The sequence below is a fragment of the Polychytrium aggregatum genome (assembly GCF_025602895.1).
Source record: "Polychytrium aggregatum strain JEL109 chromosome Unknown BJ171scaffold_5, whole genome shotgun sequence".
Classification (NCBI taxonomy): Eukaryota; Fungi; Chytridiomycota; class Chytridiomycetes; order Polychytriales; genus Polychytrium; species Polychytrium aggregatum.
In genome coordinates this window covers 1,134,420-1,157,177 of record NW_026516207.1, presented here as the reverse complement: position 1 = coordinate 1,157,177, position 22,758 = coordinate 1,134,420, and the positions used below count along the sequence as shown (strand labels likewise).

At 57.6% G+C, this 22,758-nt stretch overlaps 7 protein-coding genes across 7 annotated transcripts; 4 read left to right on the top strand and 3 right to left on the bottom strand.

Annotated features, from left to right (window-relative positions):
- Nucleotides 1-1,101: 1,101 nt before the first annotated feature.
- BJ171DRAFT_239308 (uncharacterized protein) lies at nucleotides 1,102-3,500 on the top strand. The gene is made up of 2 exons (XM_053106623.1): nucleotides 1,102-3,141; nucleotides 3,367-3,500. The coding sequence occupies exons 1-2, from the start codon at nucleotides 1,302-1,304 to the stop codon at nucleotides 3,423-3,425; spliced, it is 1,899 nt and encodes a 632-aa protein (XP_052970476.1). The 5' UTR covers nucleotides 1,102-1,301; the 3' UTR covers nucleotides 3,426-3,500.
- Nucleotides 3,501-5,987: 2,487 nt separating this feature from the next.
- On the top strand, nucleotides 5,988-7,704 carry BJ171DRAFT_420001 (uncharacterized protein; the record flags this gene model as incomplete). The annotated part of the gene is made up of 3 exons (XM_053107414.1): nucleotides 5,988-7,085; nucleotides 7,232-7,314; nucleotides 7,437-7,704. The coding sequence occupies 3 exons, from the start codon at nucleotides 5,988-5,990 to the stop codon at nucleotides 7,702-7,704; spliced, it is 1,449 nt and encodes a 482-aa protein (XP_052970475.1).
- A 1,207-nt stretch (nucleotides 7,705-8,911) lies between these two features.
- On the top strand, nucleotides 8,912-11,962 carry BJ171DRAFT_239222 (PLC-like phosphodiesterase). The gene is made up of 13 exons (XM_053106621.1): nucleotides 8,912-9,130; nucleotides 9,244-9,381; nucleotides 9,490-9,609; nucleotides 9,722-9,836; nucleotides 9,950-10,084; nucleotides 10,195-10,368; nucleotides 10,460-10,607; nucleotides 10,695-10,726; nucleotides 10,872-10,961; nucleotides 11,085-11,107; nucleotides 11,213-11,294; nucleotides 11,386-11,557; nucleotides 11,695-11,962. The coding sequence occupies exons 1-13, from the start codon at nucleotides 9,032-9,034 to the stop codon at nucleotides 11,798-11,800; spliced, it is 1,434 nt and encodes a 477-aa protein (XP_052970474.1). The 5' UTR covers nucleotides 8,912-9,031; the 3' UTR covers nucleotides 11,801-11,962.
- A 246-nt stretch (nucleotides 11,963-12,208) lies between these two features.
- Nucleotides 12,209-15,145, bottom strand: BJ171DRAFT_557892 (P-loop containing nucleoside triphosphate hydrolase protein; the record flags this gene model as incomplete). The annotated part of the gene is made up of 11 exons (XM_053113122.1): nucleotides 12,209-12,330; nucleotides 12,435-12,590; nucleotides 12,702-12,858; nucleotides 13,107-13,343; nucleotides 13,461-13,680; nucleotides 13,843-14,126; nucleotides 14,250-14,291; nucleotides 14,379-14,465; nucleotides 14,539-14,609; nucleotides 14,764-14,881; nucleotides 15,074-15,145. The coding sequence occupies 11 exons, from the start codon at nucleotides 15,143-15,145 to the stop codon at nucleotides 12,209-12,211; spliced, it is 1,566 nt and encodes a 521-aa protein (XP_052970473.1).
- A 794-nt stretch (nucleotides 15,146-15,939) lies between these two features.
- On the top strand, nucleotides 15,940-17,633 carry BJ171DRAFT_578190 (major facilitator superfamily domain-containing protein; the record flags this gene model as incomplete). Its single annotated transcript, XM_053113865.1, has 4 exons — nucleotides 15,940-16,458; nucleotides 16,606-16,851; nucleotides 16,965-17,199; nucleotides 17,344-17,633. 4 exons carry the CDS (start codon nucleotides 15,940-15,942, stop codon nucleotides 17,631-17,633), a joined length of 1,290 nt encoding a protein of 429 aa, XP_052970472.1.
- Nucleotides 17,634-17,715: 82 nt separating this feature from the next.
- On the bottom strand, nucleotides 17,716-19,422 carry BJ171DRAFT_491168 (uncharacterized protein). The gene is made up of 4 exons (XM_053109709.1): nucleotides 19,188-19,422; nucleotides 18,664-19,101; nucleotides 18,479-18,521; nucleotides 17,716-18,170 (listed from the first exon to the last, which is right to left on the bottom strand). The coding sequence occupies exons 1-4, from the start codon at nucleotides 19,238-19,240 to the stop codon at nucleotides 17,832-17,834; spliced, it is 873 nt and encodes a 290-aa protein (XP_052970471.1). The 5' UTR covers nucleotides 19,241-19,422; the 3' UTR covers nucleotides 17,716-17,831.
- Nucleotides 19,423-19,656: 234 nt separating this feature from the next.
- Nucleotides 19,657-22,227, bottom strand: BJ171DRAFT_491165 (major facilitator superfamily domain-containing protein). Its single transcript, XM_053109708.1, has 4 exons — nucleotides 21,555-22,227; nucleotides 21,122-21,376; nucleotides 20,655-20,889; nucleotides 19,657-20,428 (listed from the first exon to the last, which is right to left on the bottom strand). Exons 1-4 carry the CDS (start codon nucleotides 22,077-22,079, stop codon nucleotides 20,142-20,144), a joined length of 1,302 nt encoding a protein of 433 aa, XP_052970470.1. The 5' UTR covers nucleotides 22,080-22,227; the 3' UTR covers nucleotides 19,657-20,141.
- Between the last annotated feature and the right edge of the window lie 531 nt (nucleotides 22,228-22,758).

Genomic DNA, 22,758 nt, shown 5'->3' with positions numbered 1-22,758 from the left:
GGCAGGGCGGATGTTCTTTGGAAGGCTCAGGGGGAGGCAGACGGGTGGAATTCGCTCGGCAGCGACGCAGGGCCAGAGAGTCGATGATGGATGCCAGTACTGGAGAAGTACTGTCGCTCGGGCGGGAGGATTGGGGCAGGCTTTATGGGCTCGATGGCGTGAGAGTTGCGGACGGCCGGGCTGGCGAGCTCGTTCCGGCAAGGACGCACAAGCGCTTTCGGGAAACGTTTCATTGGCAAGGCCGGCCCGGAAGCGGCGAGCAATCAGCATCGAGGCGGCAGCGCGCACCAGGCGGACGCTGAAAGGGCACCGTCCTCCTATCGGCGGGGCATGGCCGGCACCATGGCCAGGCACACAACGAAGCGACGGAGAGACACCGGCATGAAGACCCGGCGCACGTTGGATGATGATGTGGTATTGATGCGATATTGCACTGGTGTTAAAGTAACATTGCACTGATGTTAAAGTAACATTGCACTGATGTTCAAGTAACATTGCACTGACATTGATGCGATATGGCTTTGACTTCGACTTCGACACGGCGCATCGCCCCGTCTGCTCGCCCTTCGGGTTCCCGTGCGGTAGAGTTGCTGTCGTCGCAAGTGCCCCGCGGCTTGCAGCAAGCACTTCCTCAACAGCGCCAATCACAGCACCGTGCGCAGAACAGAAATCGCTCATATGTGGTTGCCTCGAATCAATCCGGGAACGTCGACGATACCACCTCCCCACACCCTCAATCACCCCTGGACCTTTGTGCGCTTTGGCCACCGGCGCCGGCCCGCCCAGGATGACATCCGTGACCTCTTTTCTCTCGGGTGAGCCTGCTTGGTCCTGCATCAGCGCCTCGAGTGTCTGCAGAATCCCACTGCCAGCAGGCGCTCCGTTCCCAACCCGACCAACAATCTTTGGCTTGGATTTCGCCAGGCTCGCCCAGTGCTGTTCCAAGTTTGCCGTGGCTGTCTTGGTATTCGATTGCTCCCACTACTAGCTCTCCTTGTGTTCCAGCGGCCGCCATCACCCAACCTGCTTGTCCTTGGCCGCTCCCACCTGTCTGCTTCCAGCACATCTGTCTCAGTGGCGGCATCGGTATATCTCCCGCTCGGCGATCCCCCGCCCTAGGAATTGGACTGGTTGCCATTCAGCAGCTGCTCACTGCCAGTCCCTTCCCTCCATCAAGACTCTGTATTCAGCACTCATATTGAGCCTCCGCAAGCCCTTGCCCTCCATACCACTATCGCTCCATTTGCTACACCGACCAGCTCGCCGTTCAGCAGCCCGCACCGTTACCATTCTCGTCCAAAATGCTCACACAGCCCACACCCGCCCTGCCGAGCCGACAGAAGCAGGAGCTGAGTAGTCTGCGAAATCCACACAAGACCTTCCCACTCAATGCTACCACTCGGGGTGGAGGCGCTGCCGACCACCACCATCACCTGCGAGACGGGCGACCAGGATATGTCGGCGCCGTCGTTGTTGTACCGGCATCCGATCCGCTGCCTCGGTCGTCACTCCAGCCCGTTTCCGAGAGCCACAACACCATCGACACCCACCTCAATAATACCGACTGGGCGCACACCCACCGGACTGTGCACATCCCTGGACAACCCAACCTGCCTCCTGGCATCTCGCACGAACAAGCCTGGCGGATGGGATATCCCCGCCCGACTGATGCAGAGCTGCCTGCCCCGGGTCGCAAGGGCGCCAATCTCGTCAAGTCTGCCTTTGCCCCTGCCATCCCCGAGTATGTCCAGCAGCAGATCGAGGTCAACAGACGGATGGTCGATGCCGAAGTGAACTTCAAGGCTCTCGCAACCCAGCCGCTGCTGGCCCGCCCCCAGACGCTCTGTGCCCGGGTTGTGACCGAGAAGGGCATGTACATTCCAAACTCGGCCCAGGCACTCCCGGGCCATGGAACCGGGCAGCTCGCCACCCACCGCGATGAGCCCACCATGCTTCCTCGCTGGCCCGGCGGCAACCCAAACGAACACACGAGCGTCAATCTCGGCCGGGGCAAGCGGCACGGATACTCCATCCCGGGCATGCCGTATTCGACAGGCGACGAGGAGCTCGGGTCGCCCGAGAGAAAGCATCCCGTCAGCCTCTTGCCTCAGTCGGCCAAGGAGCGCTCACGCAAGGGTTACGAGTTGGGCCCTTCAGAGCGATTCCCACGCCCCCATACCCTGCCACATACGATCCCACACTCCAAGCCGTTTGTGCGGCCGTCTATCGACCCCACCAAACCGTCATCTCCACAAATCAAGTTGGTGGCATCCGAGATCCAGAGAAAACCCAAGCCGCCACAACTCGAGAACCAAACCCAGCAGCAGAGCACCATCCAGCGCCAGCAAAAGTTCCAGAAGCAGCAGCTCCAGCAGTTGCAGCAGCAACAGATCCAAGACATCAAAGCCCACCATCTGAAGATGCAGCAACTGCACCAGCAGCAGCACCACCACCATCCACGGGCTCTGAGTCCCGGCAAAGCCGACAACCCGTCCGATGCTGTCGAGCCCTTGATCGACCCACCCACGGCCGAGCTCTTCCTGCGAAATCAAGCGCTGAAGCGACAACTGGAGCAATACTACCAACAGCACGCTCGCGACACTTCTGCCTCGGTCATTGGTCTCCCGCCCGTCTATCCGTTCACTCAGCTGCCCCCTGCGTTCGGGCCAATGACCTTCCAGGGCTTCGAGGGTATCAAGAAAACCTCGGGCGATGCCCAGTTCGGCAACCAGTCCCGCCCGAGTTCAGCAGCATCATGTGTTTCCACAGAGTCGTCGCTGTCGTCCAGGAGCTCTCGCCCATCGACCGCGGCTTCAACAGTTAGCGAAGACAAGCCAACATCGGCCTCCGTGGCGGCGAAGAGGCCTGAAACGGCTGCCAAGGCTGTCAACGGAGGCGTCGCCGCAAACAACGGTGGCATCAGCGCGAGCGGCAAGGCTCCAGCCACTCGGATCACGGTGCAAAAGTCTCGTCCCGAACAAACGACGGCTGCGTATCTTCAGCAGATTCGCTGGGACAAGCGTCGCCATCAGACTTCATACGGAGCAGACTTTGGAGAACCGCCCATGGCCGCATCGCTTGCTGCCCGGCTGGTATTGCGACCCCTTCCTGGAACTGTGCGAGAGTTCAACGGAGGAAAAGGTGAGGCTGCAAACTGCCGGGGGCTCGTCGGGAATGGCTTGCAAGACGGACGACTCTGCAGCCAGATGTCCAGTTCCTGGCTCATAACAGCGCCACGATCCGACCTTCACCTTGCTGACATTCCCTCTGCACGATGTTTACGGCCTCTATATTCTTCTGTCTCATCGACTGGTACCCGAACCCCTCACTCATTACCCGTACCGGCTTGCCTTGCGACAACCACAGACCACATGGGCCACTTCTTCACCGGCATCTCACCAAATCAGAACTATTCAAACCGCTGACCAACACAGATATTGCCTCGGGCCACGGCCAAAGAGGGGCCCGTGTCAAGAGCGAGCACTAATGCGTCTTCACAATGAAACGGGACGCACACCACTCCCCGAATATGAGGTCGCTGATCGCCGCTGTCTTTGCCAGAATACACACTTGTCTATCGCCCATAGTGGTAATCTAGCATGAGCGGCTGGCATGGATCCATCCGAGTGCGCTCAGTCAATGAGCTTCCGAAAATGAAGCGAGAAACCCTCGTTTGCACCAGGGTTGGCTCTTTTCCCGTCCTTAATACTCACGCGCCGCCCATCGTTACCATGTCCAAGCTGTGTGGGGCGGCTTGGGCAACAGGTTTCCATCGCAAGGATGTGGAGTGAGCCGAGCGAATCGGCGCTCGCCGGCCAATCAGCCGCACAATGGTAGGAGCCTGACGGCAACGTAACAATCGGTCCTTTACAGCAATAGGACACACCATTTCGCTCGGCACGCTGTAGGAGCTCGACTCGTCTGGGTCGGTGCCAGTATCTGATTGAATGCTGCCTCTGTCGGACCGGCGAGGGCCGCTCTTGGATGCTGGCACTTTCGGTCGCTCTTTCCTTCTCCACTGGAACATTTGCCCCCATCGGTTCATTCGATCTTGGCCTTGTCGGTCTGGATTTGCCGTTCCCGACTCATCTCCGCGCTCAGAACCGGCTCTCATTCTGCAGTCATGGATAGAGGCTCGTCTCCCGATCTCAAGCGGCCGCCGGCCAAGCCCATCCCCAACATCACCGAGAGCGACGTTCGGGCTTGGCTGTATTCCAATCCCCAGTCGGCGGCGGCCATCGTCCGCGAGTTGGAACCCATGGTGAAAGGCAAGCCGCCAGGATGCCCGTCCCCCAAGCTCAATGCCCAATACACCAGCTCGCCGCTCGTAGGCAGATGCTCGTCTGGCCTCAGCGTCAACAGCCCAAAGGATATCAATCCGTCGCAGATCCGCAGCCATGCATCTTCATTCAATCTCTTGGGCCCCGCCGACGGGGTCGACGTCAAGCCTTCGCCGCTGCACTCGCCCGACGTCTTCTTTGAGATTGCTCGGACGGTGTACTCGTCCCTGAACCTGCCCACCATCATCGAGCGGGTGCTTTCGTATGCCTTGCTCGTCGTCAAGGCCCAGCGCTGCTCCGTGTTTCTGCTGGATAAAGAGAGGAACGAGCTTTACTCGACCGCCTTCGATCTGGGGCTGGTCAATGACCCTTCCAACTCATGCATGGCGCTGTCCGAGGCTGCGGGCGAGCAGATCTTGGTCCCGGAAATGCCTCGCAGCTCGCTGCCCTCTCACCAATCCAACAGCAGCATCGAGGGGAGTCGCAGACCGCTTGAGAAGGGTCTTTCTGACCGGCATATCCCGATCAACGGAACCCCGACTGCCGCCTCAAGCCTGGCTCCGAGCCCGGTCAGGCCCATCTATCTCAAGTCATGCTCGAGCGTATTTCTTGGGTCGGACGTGGATGGGTCGGAGAGCACCGAAGAGGCCTTTCCGACCTACATGACCGTCAAGAACCCCGAGATCCGCTTCCCCGTCGGCAAGGGCATTGCGGGCATTGTCGCTGAGACTGGAAGGGGACTCAATATTGAAGACGCCTACAGCGAGTAAGTGGTCGAGTCCGCGAGGATGGTGTGAGAGACAACGAGGCGGAGAGAAGGGGAAGCAGGCGGCGAGCTGTCGACCGACAACACCCTGACCAGGCCTGTAGAATGGTGGAATGGTGGAATGGTGGAATGGTGGAGTGGTGGAATGGTGGAATGGTGGAATGGTGGAATGGTGGAATGGTGGAATGGTGGAATGGAAGATGCATCGGACTGGCTGCTGGGACTCAACTGTCCTCTGGGCCCGACTATCGCTGCTCCAACCAGTCCGCGCTTCAACTCTGAAACGGACCGGATGACCGGCTTCAAAACCAACACTATCTTGTGCATGCCCATCTGGGGCACTGCCCGGTCGCCCGCCTCTGGCAAGCCCGAGCTGCTGGGTGTGGCCTCGCTCATCAACAAAGAAGACCCCACAGTGCCGCTCAAGCCAGGCGAGCGGTGGCAGTGCTTTACTACCCAAGACTGCGATGCCTTCCGGGACTTTCTGGCTCTGGTCGGCATTGCCGTCAACAATGCCCAGGTTTACCAGCGAATGGAGCAGAAAGAAAAGGAGGCCAGTGAGATGGCCCAGTCCAACAAGAAGCTGTATGAGACCGCTCAGACCGAGGCCAAGAAGGCCAAGGTCCTGCTCGAGCTCGCCCAGAGCCTCTATGGCGAGGACGAGCTCGAATCCCTCGCCGGCAAGATCATCTTGCATGGCCGCGATCTGGTCGGGGCCGACAAAGCAAGCCTGTTCATAGTCGACGAGGAGAAGCAGGAGGTAAGCACCTAGCTAGAAGGACGGGCCACGGACATTAGTATTCACTTTGGCATCGAGAGTGGCCGATGAGACCAAGCCCGTGGGGTGGTGCATGAGAGTCACTCCAGCAGCAGCAGCAGCGCATCGATTTGGTCGGAGCAGATGCGAACCTGCGCCAGCCACGCGGCTTTAGTGTGATCCCATGGCTCACGGCCGCCATGATCCTCTCCAGCTCTATTCTGCCGTGTTCGATTCACAAGAAACAAAATCCCGATTTGCGGTTCCCATCAACCGCGGCATCTCCGGGTACGTTGCCACGAGCGGGAAGATCATGAACATCAAGGATGTCTATGACGACCCGCGATTCAACAACGCAATCGACATCAAGACGGGATATCGCACAAAGAGCATGCTCTGCGTGCCAATCTGCGGGCCCGAGAACCAAAAAGTCATCGGCGTCACCACTCTCATCAACAAGCTGGAAATGCCTTACTTTACGGTGGAGGATGAAGAGGTGTTCATGGCCTTCTCGGTGTTTTGCGGCCTTGCGATCCACAAGAGTTTGCTCATGAGCTCCCTCAAGAACCACCGCAACATGCTGAGCGTCACGATGGAGCTGATGTCCTACCACGTCACTTCCAAGCCAGAGGAGGTGCACGCCTTTCAAGCGTCGATGGAGCGCCAAGGAGTGCAGATGCAGTTCGATGATCTGGCCTCGCCGCTCTTTGATGCGCACGACTACCACCTCAACGATGCCCTCGTCTACATCATGCTGCAGATGTTCAAGGACCTAGGATACCCGCAAAAGTACGAAATCTCGGACCAGAAGCTGCTGACGTATGCGCTGACCATCCGTCGCAACTACCGCGACAATGCGTACCACAACTTTACCCATGCCGTTGCCGTGTCGCATGCGATCTACTACTTGGCCAAGACAGGGATCTCCAGAAAGTACCTCGAGGAAATCGAAGAGTTTTCGATGTTGCTGGCGGCCTTCAACCACGACATTGACCACCGCGGCACCAACAATGCCTTCCAGAAGTCGGCGCATACTGCCTTGGCCGACTTTTACTCGACCTCGACGATGGAGCGTCATCACTTCAACCACGCCATGACGATTCTCAACACACCGCACCACAACATCTTTGAGCGGCTCAGCCCCAACGAATATCAGCGCTGTCTCAAGACCTTTGAGCATGGCATCCTCGCGACTGATTTGGCACTGTACTTCAAGAACCGAAAGCCGACCGAGGCACTCGAGGGTTGCTACAACAAAGCCGACTCTCAGCACCGCGAGCTCGTGAGTTTGTTCAGAGGGCATCGGCTCGCGAGCAGTAGTGCAACTGCGGCGGAAGTGGATGGTGTGGCGGTCGTATTTGGTGTGAAACGGGCAAGGGTTGAGATTCCTGTCCATCGCGGAGATACTGACAGCCTCATGATTCACAGCTCCGGGGGCTCATAATGACCTGCTCAGACCTATCGTCAATGACAAAGCGGTGGGAGGGCTCCCAGCACACGGCAGACCAAGTGTGGGTACCGTCCTTCTCGTCGCCGCCTGTCGTTTGTCACGCGATTGATTCTGCACCGGCAAGCAACCCGATTCGAGCACTGCAGTGTGGCTGACGATGGTGCTTGCCTCTCCGCACGGCAGATACTCGGAGTTCTTTGAACAGGGCGACAAAGAGCGTGCCCTGGGGCTACCGTTCTCATCACCGCTGATGGACCGCAGCAACACGAGCAAGATTCCCAAGATGCAGTTCGAGTTTTATGGTGCCATAGTCGCCCCGGCCTTTGCGCTGCTGGCGAAACTGGTGCCGGAGGTCCAGCCGCTGTACGACTCTGTCTTGGCGAACCAGAGCCGATGGAAGGTGCTGATGGACAGCAACGTTCCCTACGAGATCCACCAGCCATCACACTGAGCCCGCGGGCCGAGCCTGCCAGTGCAAATGCTCTGGAAACGACGTGTGGATCTGGGCAGCACCAGCATGAGTCTGAAACACGACCATACATGGCCTCGTCGATGCAATGTGGGGGTGTGGACTACAGCGTTTCCAAAATGAAATGGGAACACCCCGTTTTGGGCCATGACAGTGTTTTTTCTGGAACCTGAATACACCCACCCACTCATCGCATTCATGGCCAAGCAAGTATGTCCAAGGAGACCGAAGTGGTGATTGCCTTTGGGAATGCCTCCTGGAAGCAAGGGAAGGGATAGGCATCCAGTCCCAGGAGACTCAGGTTTGCCAAGTATTTCGAGCAATTCCACCACCACCAGAGACGACCACCAGACCCATCCGTCTCCAAGATCCATGTGTGCTCGGTGAACGAGTTCAACACATCCCAGGTGTGCTCACATTGCCGGGAAGCCAAGCGACTCGAGAAGGTCGAGCATCTTGATATCGATACACCATGAAGCTGTGCAGAGGGTCGAATGCATCCACCACACTCCCACATCGAGACATCAATGCCTCAAGGAACATGATCTCGGTATGCCAGTCGATCATCGCCACAGGAGATCGACCGAGTGTATTCAAGACTGTGCTTCCCAAACCAACCAAAACCACTCGATTGCCAACGAAGACAGGAGTGCAATGCCATGGCCTACCCGCTGGGCCTACAAGTCAGTCAGCGGGCATCTGAAGCCAGAAAGGAACTGTCCCGTTTTTTCTGGATAGACTGTAAGCACAGCCTCCACGGGAGCACGCGCGCCTTTGGTTGTCACACCGACAAAGAAACCGGCTGTTGCGAGGGCGCGTGGATGCGAGGTGCAATCTGCGTGCTTCTTTGTCTGCCTTGTTTGGAATGGGGATGTATGTCCAATTGCGCCGACGCGATGGATGGGCTGGTCGGCCGAGACAAACAGAGGAGGGCGTGCGAATCGATGCCAGCCGAGGCGTCTCCATCACAGAAGGTCGTTCGCCGAGTATCTTTGTGGTGGTGGGGTGAGTGGGCCAGCGCAGCCAGCCCACAGCGCAAACACTTCTGCGAGTGGGCTTGGTCGACTTGGTGGGCCTGGTGGGCCTGGTGGGCGAGCGCGCTGCTTCCACATGCCAGCGAACAGGTTCGGGACAGGGCGGGCAGGCCACCAGCACGCAGTCCTGCTTGAAACCCAAGGTTCGATCAGCCGGCGCGTGCTGTCGAGTACCTGTTTGCCGCCTCCGAGACTGCAAGTAGATAAAAGGTGGCATTCTGCTCGGGGGGAAAAGTCTCTTCACGCCCAGCTCTTCCGCCGCCATCTGCATCGAAATGAAGCTGATTCTCTCTGCCGCCGCTGCCGCCCTCGTTGCTGCCACCAGCGTCTCTGCCTGGGTTGTCTCTGGCCCTCAGGTTGGAGCCGAAGGCAAGGTACAGTCCTGTCGATTCCATCGTGTCTGCAATGTGTTTCGCTCGGCCCGGCTCTGCTGCTATTGCCACCCGAGATTCTCATAGGACGATGCCATTGCATACTGCCCCGCCAGGTCTGGCCCATCCCCAGCAAGTGCTGGAAAACCCTCGATGGCAAGCCCACCCTGAACGTCTGCCATCGTGGTTCTCGCTTCCACCTCCCCGAGGAAAGTGCTGGCGCCTACTGGGAGTCTGTCCTCCAGAACTGCGACGTGAGTATCGCCCGACCCGATCGGCTTCCATCAGCCCATGCTCGCTGGATAACTGCCCAGCCAGCCAGACGCGAAGCTGTATGCTGATCCATCACTCGCTACCGCCAGTACACCGAGCCCGATATTACCTTCTCCAAGGACGGCGTCGCCATGGCCAACCACGACCTCTTCCTCAACCCTGGCCTTGATATCTCGGACCCTTTCTTCACCGGCAAGGACCGAAGCCGCGTAAGTGTGGTTCCTTGTATCTGCTTCATCTCGTCTCGCCGTCGACAGTCCCGCGATCGCTGTTGGCACCTGCTCACTAGCTGCCATTTCCTGTCATTGCGTTGGCTTGCAGTGGGTCACCAAGGAGGATCAGTACCAGCAGATCAACGCCTCCTACTGGGTCAGCGACTTTACCGCCAAGGAGATCAAGGATCACGCCTTCATCATCCAGAACGCCGCCATGACCTGTGAGTCGCTCTGCCCACTGTCGACCCCGACTTTGGATCCGTTGCCCCCGACAGATGGCAGCACTATGGATGGGATTGCAGATGTTGATGTTGATGTTGATTCCTTTGTGCAGACCGCCCCAAGTTCTACAACCACCTCTTCCCCATGCTCACCATCGAAGAGTACTACCAGACCGTCATGAACGTCTCGGCCCTGACCAACACCATGACTGGACTCATTCCCGAGATCAAGTCGTCCTTCTACCACAGTAAGTCACATGCACATCTTGCAACCTCTCCCCCTCATTGATCGCGGTCGGCCCGGGGCTTCTGCGGGTGCACACCGCAACTGACGTGTTCGCCGATATCACCCCGCCAGACACCCAGGTCCTCAACAAAACCGACCTCTCCGCCATCAACTACTTTGACAATGCTGTCCCTGGCGGCAAGTGGCCCAGCAACTACGAGTTCCGCGCCGAAGAGTCCACCATCGCCACTCTGAAGAAGCTCGGTCTCCCCACCAAGAACCACCCTGTCATCATCCAGTGCTTCGGTGAGTATCTTTGTCGGCTGGCTGTTGACGATCGCCACTCAGCCAGACTCGATCCAGACTCGATCCTAACAGCGCAATCGGCTGTCCACAGAGTGGGCCACCATCGAGTACCTCGCCCGCACCTACCCCAACCAGAGCATGTTCCGCGGCCTGCTCTTCCTCGTCGATGCCAACTGGTGGGCTCTCACCAACAAGGGCCTGGATGCTGTTGCCGCCGTCGCCAAGGAAACCGGCAACCAGTAAGTGTGGTGCTGTGCAAATCAGAGGTACATCTCAAACCAATCCGTACAACACACCGGCTGACCATCGAGTCTCTCCTTTACCAGGATCTACGTTGGCCCCTGGAAGGATGCCACCTGTGAGTCCCAGTTTCAATCTTGCACTATCGCGATCTTGCCGACAGCTCCATGTTGCCTTGGTGGCGGGCTGATCCCTCGGGCCCATTGATGCCGACCAACATTTTGAATTGCTGACATCTGGTCTTAATTTTTCTTCTTGCGCAGACGACGGCGAGCCTCTGTATATCCTCCAGTCCTACAACATCAACATCTACGATGAGTCCCGCACCGCCCTCGTCTACCCCGGCTACGACCGTGAGTGTCGATCGGGAGTGTCGAGCGGGACAGACAGATGAGCTGCAGCGTCCATCCGAGCATCAGCTCTTTCATGGCCTCAAACTAACATCTCTCTCGCAATCTACCCTTGCTCCTATTCAGCCCGCGATATCATTGAGCCCGCCGTGAGTAGCCCAAGCCGAATTAGATGCAATGCTTGCCTGGCTGAGTTTGACGTCCGCTCCATCAAATCTTGTCCATCGGGCTAATTCCGCTTTTCACTCTCGCAGAGCCTCGTTGCGGCCATCCACCAGCGCGGCCTCTACTACTACCCCTACACCTACTACGACTCTCGCCAGTCGCTCTCCTACAGTAAGTCTGCTCGCATTCCGTCGGCGCGACCTCGATCTCTGTCGCTCAAGTTACCAACACATCTCTTTACTCTCCTCCATGCCCGCTCTAGGCTGCATGTCCTCCATCCCCAAGGACTTTGACATGAACTCGCTCCACTACAAGCCTGTCCCCTGCCCCCAGAACAAGCGTGACGAGTTCTTCCAGCACTACGCCATGGGCACTGACGCCATGTTCATCGAGAACCAGGCCGAGGCCAACCAGCTCCGCGACGAGTACAACACGTAAGTTGCATTTTTGGAAGACAACAAGGTCCCCCTCTGCGATGATCTAGAGCTGGTCGATAGCCCTGGTCAGATTGCTGTGCAGTCAACATGCCACAAAATACTAACCATGGTATGAAATTCCTTCACGATCCCAGCATCCTGCTGCTCAAGTGCCGCGAGAACTACCTCAAGAACGCCGCCAGCGACAACTTCAACTGGCCCCCTGGTCCCAGCAACCACACCCACAAGTGCCGGGCCTAAGCGTGCCGTAGTCAGTCGGCGCACAAGATCGCCCAATCCATCGCAGCTACCGGAACCCTTTGCTGGTCCTCATGCACATCTACATCCACTTCGCCATCTTTGCCCCTGCACCGGCTCCCATCTATTCATTTCCATCCATCCGTCTCTCCTGAACTCACTCTCACCCCACCCGTTGCCCTCCTCCAAGACATCCCACCATACTCCTCAATCTATGATCCCTCCATCGCTGCTGAGTCGTCCTGGTTGCCAGGTATCCCGCGGAAGTAATCGCAAATAGAATTCTTTGTCGACTCGACCATGTCATTCCGATCGCTGCTCTTGACCTATACCCAACCCCGATACATGGGAACACACGCGCACTGTTCACATCGGCAAGCTTTCGAGCAAAGCACCCCATGTCGGTTGGTGCTAGAAGCGCCGATGCGGGACCAGGGTCGGTGGAAGGGCATCGGGGATCTCTGCCCAGCCCTTGGTCTTGATTTCGGCGAGCCACATTGCAACGATGAACTCGTCTGAATCCAAATATCCATCTGGTGTCCAAGCGATATGGAAAGTGCGTCAGCGTGTCGCTCTGGCTTTATCAGCTCGTTCAAGGTGGTGAGCCAGCAATCCATCAATATCGTAGCAGCTTCACCTTGAGTCCAGTCGGCGAGCTTCCAAATCTTGGCGAGTGTGCCATTGTCGAGCTGAGACGCCTGGAGTACCGGACGCACCACAGCCCCGGAGAGCTTGCCATCCACGGGACTAAGGGCAGCGAATCGATTCAACAACGCTTTGCGGTCGATCGACTCTATCCGCAGCGACCACGTTAGCGAGGCAGTGATGCAGCGTCAAGCGCTGTGCAAGCGAGTTTGGAATGGAAGGAGCAATGACTCCGCACTGGCCGACCGACCGAACCCACCCCAATTCCACAGTTGCTCAGGAGACGGAGTCGCTAGGGTTTCATGTGTCCCTTCGACGCTGGCAAAGTTCTCGAAAGGATTCTGGAAGATTTGTGGGACCGTGGGTGTGTTCTGAGGGAAGCGTTTGATGAGCTCGGGAAGGTCTACCGAAATAGCCTGGGCGCGGAGGATGATATATAACAGACGAAGCGAGTCATTAGAGCCCGTGCCGGCGACCGTAGGCAGAACGCCCGGCTATCGGATATGCGCAATTACGACCAGCCACCATGGCTGTGACTGTCAATTGCCCTGAGTGTGATCTCCCCACTGGCCAGCCAGCCGAAATATGAATGTACTGAAGGCCATGAGACCCGGCGCAAAGGATCGGCCTATCGAGGGGCACAGAGGGCGAATGAGATCCGCACCGTGTCGAGAGTAGCCATCAGCTTCTTGTCCAACTTTGGAAACTTGTCGATCTTGAACAGACTGAGCTTGGACTTGAACTCTTCGACATTCGGAAAGTCTCCCCGAGGCAAGCGATGCAAGTGCTCCAGTTTGGTGAACTCGGCAGCGAGGTTGGCGAGCAGCTCGCTCTGTTTGGACGACTTGCCGAAAAACCCCGGCATCTCTTGCTTGAGGTGGGATATGATCAGGGCATGAATCTACATGTGCACGGTTGAAGGTCAGCCACTCAGTTCAGAGGATGTCGCATCGCTGCCGAGAAATCTGTGCCATACTGAATCGCAGTCCACAAGCACACTCCTCTCGGTGTCACCAACCTTGACCATCGACGCCCGCTTGACAATGTCGTTGATCTTTCTCATCGTCGAGTTGGTCGAGAGAGACCGGAGATCGGCGAGGAGATCCTCCTGCTCGGCAGAGAGCAGCGCCTCACAGTCTCGATACCGAAGCGGTTGGTCCCAGAAACTTCCAATGTAGACCCTCATCACCTCGGGAGTGTTCAGGACCTTACCCAGGGACCACATCAGAGCACCGTAGCTTCAGACGCAATGTCGCGCAATCAAAGTCATTACAACCCCGGCGGCGATGTCAATGAGGGATCAGAATCAGCGCCAGGTCACATCAGCGGGCGAGCCAACGTGCCATCAATCAAGTCCTGGGCTCGACCGAGGGAGCATAGCGCTGCGGCTCAAGACTCACACTCTCAGAAGCTGTTGTCCGTTGACCATGTCTGCTTTGTTGAGGATGACTTTGACCTTTTCCTCGTTGCCCTTCAAACCCATAATGCAGTCCTTGAACTCGTCGCTGATGTCGAGCTTGTGGGCATCAAACAGGAGCAGAATGGCGTCCGCCCTCGCCGCGAAATACTCCATCACCCCAGAGAAGTCGTAGGAGCGGCCGATGCGCTGCTTCTCTCCCGAAAGCACTCCCGGCGTGTCGATCAGGGTGACCGACTCGAGAATGGGCGAGCTTGTATATGAGACCTGGGAGAAGCCCGATATTCGCATAAGGCAGATGTCCGACCCCCCCTCCTTCAACTGATGTCTGCTCGCCACATCTCTCAGACCGGCGGGCAACATGAAGTTGTGGGCACTCCATATTCGTACCTGGAACTTTTGAAGGAAACTGGCGCCAAACCGTGACAGAGACTGGCAAGTCGAATCTGCTGTGAGCTGCGGGTCGAATGCATCCTCGGCGACGGCGGCATTCCGACGTGACTCTGCAGTCCTACTTACCGTGAAGGGCAGATCCCGGTCGACAGCTGCTGCATTTCCGGGGATGATGCGGTCTTCGCCGCCAAGGATGGCAATGAAGCGGTCCGTCTGGGCGATCGGAGGTACAGGGACAGTGAGTCGCAAAGTCACAGAGGATCGATGGTGTGCTGCACCGCCCTACCGTGGGCTCGGGGCCAATGTGGCAGCCTGGATACTCCTTCTCAAGAATATACTTGATGAAGGTGCTCTTTCCTGAGCGGTGGAGTCGATCGGCAATTAGCGGGCCACCATGAAGCCCGTTCACAAGCCGGGAAAGCGATGAGAGGCGGCATCGAGCACGGCCCAGACTCAATCGAGCACGGCCCAGACTCAATCGAGCATCCGCCGAAGCATTCCCCGGACCCACCGACAGAATACTGTCCCATCAGCAGCACAATCGGTTTGGCTGTGAGGTCTGCATCCGTGAGCGACGGCGTTGAGAACTGGTCAAAGGAAAGCAGTTGCTCGACAGGCTTGATCTTGCTCTAGATGGGTTGAGCGTCGCAGGCCATCCGTGGAGTTGGAATCGCGCATGGTCCACAATCCCAGTGATGAGCGCAATACATGAGCGTATGAAAGACGGGACGAGACAATCGATCAGAAACTCATTCGCTGAACCCTGCCTCTGCTTGCTCGCGTCTTGATATCGTCACGCGCAGATACATTCGGCGCACTACCTTGTATATATCCTTCAGTCCCGCGATTATGTCGGTGTAGTTCGGGACGCTCTCGGCTCGCTTCTTCTTCATATTGATGCTGTAGGCAGAAACAGGCAGGCGGATACGATGGAGATTTGCAAGCTGCAGCGCTCCCAAAACGAATCGGGGCGACCTGCTCTTGGGGCTGATGAGCGCTTTCCCGAGCGCATTCTCAATCACAGTGGCCGCCCACGAACCTCGATTCATGTGGTGCCGCATCACTCCAATGCCCTGGCCTGATCCACATCCTCAGCATCTGAAAGCGCCATCCATAAACTTCAATGTCCAGCAGATCCAGGCGGTACATCCAACACTACTCTATCAGCACGGCCAAGATATTCCGCTTGGATTCGGTCCTATGATCGCCAACACGAGCTCGCTGCAACCCGCTGGAGACAACAATGGCGAGATGCATCAATGGCCGGCGCATCTGCCCATTCTGTGTGCCCTCTCTATCCATTATTTCATTTGCAACACCGTCTTGGTCTCGATCAGACTGGCTCAGGTCGAGTCGCCCGGATGCCTCTCGATCGATCTGGGGGCTGCTTATTGGCAGCGGCTCTGTGCTGGGCAAACCTGCGCATCCTGGGTCCATTGTCTCGGTTCCCACATTCGAGCGTTTGTTCTATCCCATTGAGACGGTTGTCCCAATCATGGCCATCATTCAACACCGAGGCTATTCATTCGATTGGCTCTCTGCCCAGAGAGCAACCTGTGCGGCCCTTCCTGCCCCAGGTTTAAAACTCTTTGCCTGCCTGCACCAGGACCCAGATATTTCTGTTCAACAGCAGAACGTCTGCAACACCATCCGCCCTCCCACTCACTTGGGCTGCACTCTGCCAGGAATGTCCTCTTCCGAAGCACCGCCGCCGCCGCCGTCCAACCCGCTCATCCGCTGGAGCCAAGTGTTTCTCCTGTTCGTGCTGAACATCTCGTGCTCCCTCATTTGGCTCATCTACACACCCGTGGCCGATGCATCCACCTCCTACTTCAGTACATCCCTGACGACCATCAATTGGATCAACAATGTCTACATCCTGAGCTTCCTCCCCGGGTCGATCTGCTCTGCCATCTTGCTGGACTCGTACGGAATCCGCAAGACCGTCCTCTTTGGCAGCTTCTTCCAGTTTGTCGGGGCCGGGCTGTGCTATGGCGGCTCTTTCATCTCCAATCCCACGGGCAAGATCGTCCTGGCGTTCATTGGAGAGGCCTTTGCAGGATTCTCACAGCCTTCGTTTCTGGACGCCTGTCCCAAGCTCTCGACAATCTGGTTCGCACCCGAGGAGCGGGCCATCCCAACAGCCTGCTCTACGATCGGTAATCCAATCGGCGGTGCTGTGGCCTTCCTCCTCGTCCCGGCCATCGTACAGACCAGTGCAGACTTGCCGACCTTGGTTCGTACCGCTTGCTTCTCCAACCAGCGACATCCCAGCGGCATGGCTGGTGGTGCATTTGCTGCACACTCGGGCTGCCGGTCCGCAGTAACAAACTGTTTGTTGTATTTCGTACAGCTTCTTGGATATACCTGCGGAACCTTTGCACTGTTTGCCATCAGCGCCGTTGCCTGTATTGAGCCGAAGCAGCTCGCCTCTGTCCAGGCCAAAGACGCCGAGGTTTCCTTCAAGACGGCCTTCATGAAGTGTGTCAAGCTGAGGCTTTTCTGGCAGCTCGCCGCCACCATGGCCATCGGAACGGCAGTCTTCAGCAACATCACGTCCTATCTTAACCAGATCATGTCGCCGTATGGGTACAGTGCGGTGAGTTCCCCCAATGACCACTTGGACCGCTCGAACAGCCAGTTGCGACACCACCCCGCCTGCATGTTAATGTGGAGCTGCACTCATCCCGTTTTTGCTTCTGCACTTTGCAGGACGACACCGGCACCATGGGAGCTGTGCTCGTCTTCAGCGGTGTCATCGCTACATTCATGTTCGGCTATCTGGCTGATCGCAGCCGGCGACATGCCCTGATCCTCAAGCTCAACTCCAGCTTCATGGTGGTCTCCTATCTGTTCTTTGCTCTGATATTCAACCGGCCAAACATCCTCCCGGTACTTGTGGTGTCGTGCTTCTTCATTGGAGTGTTCACTGTCGGCAGTCTCCCAGGTAAGCGAATGCAGCGTCGTCCCAGACGCTAGATCGGCCATGACCAGAACTCGCCGTTCATCTGTCCCGCACGCTCAACAGCTCTCACATTTCTCTCATCCCTTTGTCATCTCCACTCTCGCCCAATCTGCACGATGATGCCAGTGTTCCTTGACATGATCGTGGCCGTCACCCGCAAGGACGGCGTTGGCGAGGGTGTCTCTATGGCATTGCTGTGGGGCACTGCTCAGCTGCTTGTCGTCATCTTCAGCGTCATCTGGGACCGCACCCGCACGGTTGATCAAGAGTATCCCGCTGTCCCATGGATCGTGTTCGGCTCCTGTCTTGTTGGAGCCATTCCGACGCTGCTCTATCCGCTCCGGTCTGATATGCGGGAGCTCGAGGTGCTTGAGAAGCTGGCACAGCAAGATGTCAAAAGGCCAGAGGGTCTCTAGACATAGAATCGTTGGTCTATCGGCTCTCACCTCCTCTCCCCATCGTCGGGCGGAACGGGCGGGTCTCGGATGCTGTGGCTGATCCACAGATGCACGCAATATATAATAAACCTGCTGATCGATACAAGCCTACGGCAACATCATCCAGTCTCGGGTGCCTTCTAGTTCGCACCTCCTGGCCATGCTGCTGGTGCATCTTTATGCACTACCATCGCTTGAGCCCACATCAAAATAATCCACATGGCTTCCGCTCACGAATCCGTCCGGCTTGGAGAGGAGATGCAGCAGCGTCAGAGCAGATTCCGTTGGGTCGACCAGAGTGCCCTTGGTCTTCATATCCACAAAGAGGTCCCTGAGCTCGACTGCGGGCATGTCCTTGCGGATCTCGGCCTGCATGTCAGTGTCGAGGGGGCCGGGAGCATAGTTCAGAACTCGGACCCGGGGTCTTGGGAGTGCCTCTGTGGCATTTGGCCTCTGCGCCGACTCGATCAGGCCTTCTTCCAGTGCGATTGTCTTGTGGATCATGTCCCTGGCAGCCTGGATGCAGCAGCGTCCAGGGTCCATCGAAGCATCGGGAGGCATGCCGTTTGTGCATCGGCGCCAGGGCAGCCGAAAGAGAGAGGTGGAATAACAGCGTGTGAAATGCAATGGCAGGATGGGGATGCAGCAGAGTGTCGGGATGCAGCAGAGTGTCGGGATGCAGCAGAGTGTCGGGATGCAGCAGAGTGTCGGGATGCAGCAGAGTGTCGGGATGCAGTCAACGCACTGATTCTCATCCACAAGGGTGCACATATCCTCGACGCACGGCTATCGGACATGACCGAAGCAGATCTAGCTCGGCTTACCTTCCCGGCAGCGTACAGGCCCCAGCAATCAAACTCCTGGATCCTGAGTTGGGGTGAGGCAGTTGGGGCAAGGCAGTTAGGTCACATTGGGGCTTGTCGCAGAGGATACATCGGCGACGGATTTGCTCGGGTATCATGTTCGAGTATCATGTTCGGCAATCGGAGGGCATTGCACCGATGCTTACGCTGCCAGAGACGACACGTTCACAATATCGACGCTGGGGCAATCCTTGAAGACCTTGAGGAGCTTCGCGGTCAAGGCCAAAGGTGCAGCAACATTGACGTGAATGGCCGACTGGATGTCGGTCCACTGCAGATCGCGGGTGCGGGCGAGCTTGCCCAAGCTACCGGCGTTGTTGAAGAGAAAGAAGTGGCTATAGTCTGTTGGGGCCGCAGGGATGTTGTGGACGATCGACTCGGTCACTCGATCGGCCTGGGGATCGGCAAAGTCGGCCACGAGAGTGTCGACATTGAAGCCAGCACGATCACTCAGCTCGTCCCGAATGGCCGAGAGGCCCTGCAGGTTCCGCCCAGTGAGCAGGAGATCGAAAGTGATATTGGGATACTGCTGCTTGAGAGACTGGAGCGGCGATTGCGTTGCATGGACGAGACCACGGGCAATCCTGAGGGGACGAGCGCAAGAGCACATTCAGAGCGAGCAGGGCCAAGCGGCTCGATCAGAATCGATGCTGAGGAAGCAGCAGCTTACTCTCGTCCGAATCCTCGAGTAGCACCGGTGACGAGGACAAAGGCTCGATGCATTGTGGGTGATGGTCGAGATCCGACTGTGGATGAGCGAGGAGCAGATACAGACGAGCAGAAACCACGATCGATCAAGAGCGCCAGACCCGGCCAGAGCGGAATGGGTCTGTGGTTTGCCGACAGCACAGGTACACTTTATTCAGAAAAAAACGGGACAATATAGCCGTTTCCATGAACATGTAGTATGTGCTGTGCTTGCGTCAAGCAAAGCCACAATAAATAAAACAGATCACTTTGGCAGCCTCCGAGTGAAGACCGCCGGTCGCTCTCCGATCTCCACAATCGACCTGCACACTGTGATCATGTTGCGCGCCGCATTGACGTCGCGATTCCACACCGTCCGGCGAATGGTCATGGCCAGCGCGCGATAACATTGGGTAACAAAATATTCGATGAATGGTCAAAAACCCGGGTGTCCCGTTTTTTATTGGATTGCCTGTAATGGGCCCAGTGACGAAGCGGTTGGCGAGCCATTGCTTCCCACATCATACGCAATAGCTGGCTGCCTGCGGAAGGGCTGCAGATATCGCAGCCGGCATCGGATGGGATCATGGCCACAGAGCCTGCAGTGCCCACAGACTCATCATCTCCATGGTCCACTCAGATGGCGCCGCCATTCCTGCTCTCTGGGACCTCCAGTCTTGCCAAAAGGAAGTGATGTATCCATCGAAAGACTTTTTTTTTCAACGCAGTACAAGGATGACGATAATGAATATGGAACACAGAAAGGGAGCAGGACACCCGAGGCCATTGGGCTGCTTGATATCGCAAAGGACTCGGGTTTGCTTTTGCTCTGGAGGGCGAGAGTGGGTGAAGGAGATCGGAGGGGTGATCGGTCTCGAGTCAACAGCAGCAAGGCTGCGAAGGTGTGCTTGCCTCCTCGAGGACGGAGTGGGCTGGCTCAGTGTTTGGCGCCCTCGTGGTCGCCGGACAGCTCCTTCAGACGAGCATCAAGATGGATCATGTCTTGGCTCAGGGGATAGAACTGAAGCGGGATCAGGCAGGCAGCCCAGGTTCCAAGGACGATCCAGGGCACGGCAGGATAGGATTGATCTGGGTTGCGCGTGCGATCCCAGATGACGTTCATGATCACGATCAAAACCTGGGAGGAGCCCCACAACAGCGACATGGAGACACCTTCGCCGATGCCGTGTTGGCGGGTGACGGCAACGATGATGTCGAGGAAGACTGGATGAATAAAGAAGAGCAGAACGGGAACAAGGTTAGCGGAATCACAGGCGTCTAGATGGCTTCGACACAGGGCCCAAGGTGCTATGACCTGAGCCGAGTCAGAAACACAACGAGATGGACAGAGACCAGATCTGCGACGGTCACTGCCAATTAATGGGACCACACAGGACCCACGGCTGCACAGTGTACTGTCAATGGGCATGGGCTTCAGAGCCAAGCCTACCTGGTAAGCTGCCCACCGAGAAGATACCGATGATGGCACAGGCAACGACGGCCAGAACAAAGTTGCCGGGCTTGTTGAAAATGATCGAAAAGAACACGTAGCCCACAAAGACCATCAGGACGTTGACCTTGAGGATCACGGCATGTCGGCGGGTGCGATCGGCGAGGTAGCCAAAAACAAAGGTGGCTATGACGCCGCTGAAGACCAGGACAGCGCCCATCGTGCCGGTGTCGTCCTGGATGCAGACGCAGGATGCAACGGTTAGACAGCGCTCCAGCAGGTACGAGGCTGTGTGGACAGAGAGCGAGCGAGATGCTCGGAGCTGTGCGCAAGTTGCCAGACGCCAAGGATTGCACCTCGACAGGGTAAGGTGGCTGGCGACTTGCGACAGTCTCGGCAGAAGCACGCCGATCGTACATGCGCCGATCGTACATGCGCCGATCGCCAGCTCAGAGAAAAAGACCCACCGAAGTGTATCCGTAAGGGCTCATGATCTGGTTGAGGTACGAGGTAAAGTCGCTGAAGAGAGAGATACCGCCGGCAGCGGTGACGCTGAGCAGCCAAAAGAGCTTGGTGCCCAGACACTTGCTGTACGACTTTCTGAGCGATGTCTCGATGCGGACTTCTTCCTTCAGAGCCGACTCTGCTTGAGGGGGAGGCTCTCGGGCGACGACCAAGGTGATGATCATCAGGCCGGCGAGAAGGCAGGTGTAGTAGAGGAGCTGGTTGGGAAGATCACGGCGACACGGTTTTAGTGGGTGATATTTTGCCGGACTGGAAAAACGGTGCCCCTGGCTGGATAAAAGCACGCAGCAAGCGATCCCTTCTCAAGCTTCCAGACAATGTGGCTCCGTGGTCCGAGCAAGCACTGGCCAATGCGAACACGGTCGCGATACCTACCAGCGTCTGGATATCGCCCTGTGACTGAACCACGGCCGGGACGATGAGGAAGGCCACGGCACTGCCGACTGGACTGCCAATGGTGGAGCAGGCGGTGGGGACTGCCCGCTGGTCAACAGGGAACCAGTCGTAGGCTTGCTTCGGACAGGCATCGAGGAAGAAGGGCTGGGCGAACCCGGTGATGGCCTGGCCCACGACGGTGAGACCGATGCGAGCGGTCGAGTTCTGGACGAAGGCGGCTCCGAAGCAGAAGGCCACGCCGACGCACTGCAGGATGCTGCCGAGCTGAATGGCGCGGCGGACACCCGAGCGGTCCAGGACCAGGGCCGAAACCACGGAGCCGGGGAGGAACATGAGCACGTAGACGTTGTTGAGCCAGTTGACGACGGAGAGCGAGCCGTTGAAGTAGGCGGCGGAGGCATCGGCGACGGGAGCATAGGCCAGCCAGATGAGGTTGCAGGAGACGTTGAGCAGGAACAGGATGAGGACCTGGCTCCACTTGACGACGCCAAGGGGGACCTTCATGATGCGACACCCGACGGGAGCAGCAGAAGGAGAGCAGGGAAGGAGACGAAGAGCAGGCGGATGGGATGCCGGGGCGCTGGAGGGAGGCAACCAAGGCGGGTGATATAAGCAGCGGAGGGCGAGAGCCAGCGGCGAAGGCGATCCAGCGCCACGAACGAGAAACCACGAAAGAGAAGCCACCGAACCCAACGCGAATTTGCGTCCCAAGGCGTTTGGGACACCGCAGCCGAAGAAGGGGTCGTGGTTACACGGCGTCGCGCACAGGGTCACAGGGATGTGGCATCGACGCGTGACACAAACACCGATGATTTGCTTGTGCCGGCGCGTTGCTTGCGGCTGGTGGGTCGCCGCTGTCTGTGTGTGCACACGTGCTCGGCTTGCACTGCGCTCGTCCCGCGCCCACCTGGTGGGGGTCTGTGCGACAGCAACCGTGGCTCCGAAGGCGCGCGCTGATTGGTTGCGCCAGGACCGCCAGTCAGCCACCGGTTGGCCACCGGTTGGCTGCTCCCACCAACCAGGGCGGTGCAGACGTTCCAGCATCATGCAGCTGCATGAGATCTGGCCCGACGCCATGGCAGCAAAGGCGCTCGCCAGTGGATCCAAGCAGACTTGCAGACGGCGCCTGGGCAAAGGATGTCTGGGCCAGGAGCAGGCGTCGGACGGCAGCAAAGACTCAGCC

Excerpts from the sequence above, each read along its gene's own strand:
- BJ171DRAFT_491168 (XM_053109709.1), bottom strand. The coding sequence starts at position 19,240 with ATGCATCGAGCCTTTGTCCTCGTCACCGGTGCTACTCGAGGATTCGGA. Across the intron at positions 18,522-18,663 it reads AACGTGTCGTCTCTGGCAGC|GATCCAGGAGTTTGATTGCT; the intron begins GTAAGCATCGGT and ends ACCCCAACTCAG. Across the intron at positions 18,171-18,478 it reads GCCTGTACGCTGCCGGGAAG|GCTGCCAGGGACATGATCCA; the intron begins GTAAGCCGAGCT and ends TGCTGCATCCAG.
- BJ171DRAFT_491165 (XM_053109708.1), bottom strand. The coding sequence starts at position 22,079 with ATGAAGGTCCCCCTTGGCGTCGTCAAGTGGAGCCAGGTCCTCATCCTG. Across the intron at positions 20,890-21,121 it reads GCCCTTACGGATACACTTCG|GACGACACCGGCACGATGGG; the intron begins GTGGGTCTTTTT and ends GTCTGCATCCAG. Across the intron at positions 20,429-20,654 it reads CTCGGTGGGCAGCTTACCAG|TCTTCCTCGACATCATCGTT; the intron begins GTAGGCTTGGCT and ends TTATTCATCCAG.
- BJ171DRAFT_239222 (XM_053106621.1), top strand. The coding sequence starts at position 9,032 with ATGAAGCTGATTCTCTCTGCCGCCGCTGCCGCCCTCGTTGCTGCCACC. Across the intron at positions 9,382-9,489 it reads CTGTCCTCCAGAACTGCGAC|TACACCGAGCCCGATATTAC; the intron begins GTGAGTATCGCC and ends CGCTACCGCCAG. Across the intron at positions 10,369-10,459 it reads TGTCATCATCCAGTGCTTCG|AGTGGGCCACCATCGAGTAC; the intron begins GTGAGTATCTTT and ends GGCTGTCCACAG.
- BJ171DRAFT_239308 (XM_053106623.1), top strand. The coding sequence starts at position 1,302 with ATGCTCACACAGCCCACACCCGCCCTGCCGAGCCGACAGAAGCAGGAG. Across the intron at positions 3,142-3,366 it reads AGAGTTCAACGGAGGAAAAG|ACCACATGGGCCACTTCTTC; the intron begins GTGAGGCTGCAA and ends CGACAACCACAG.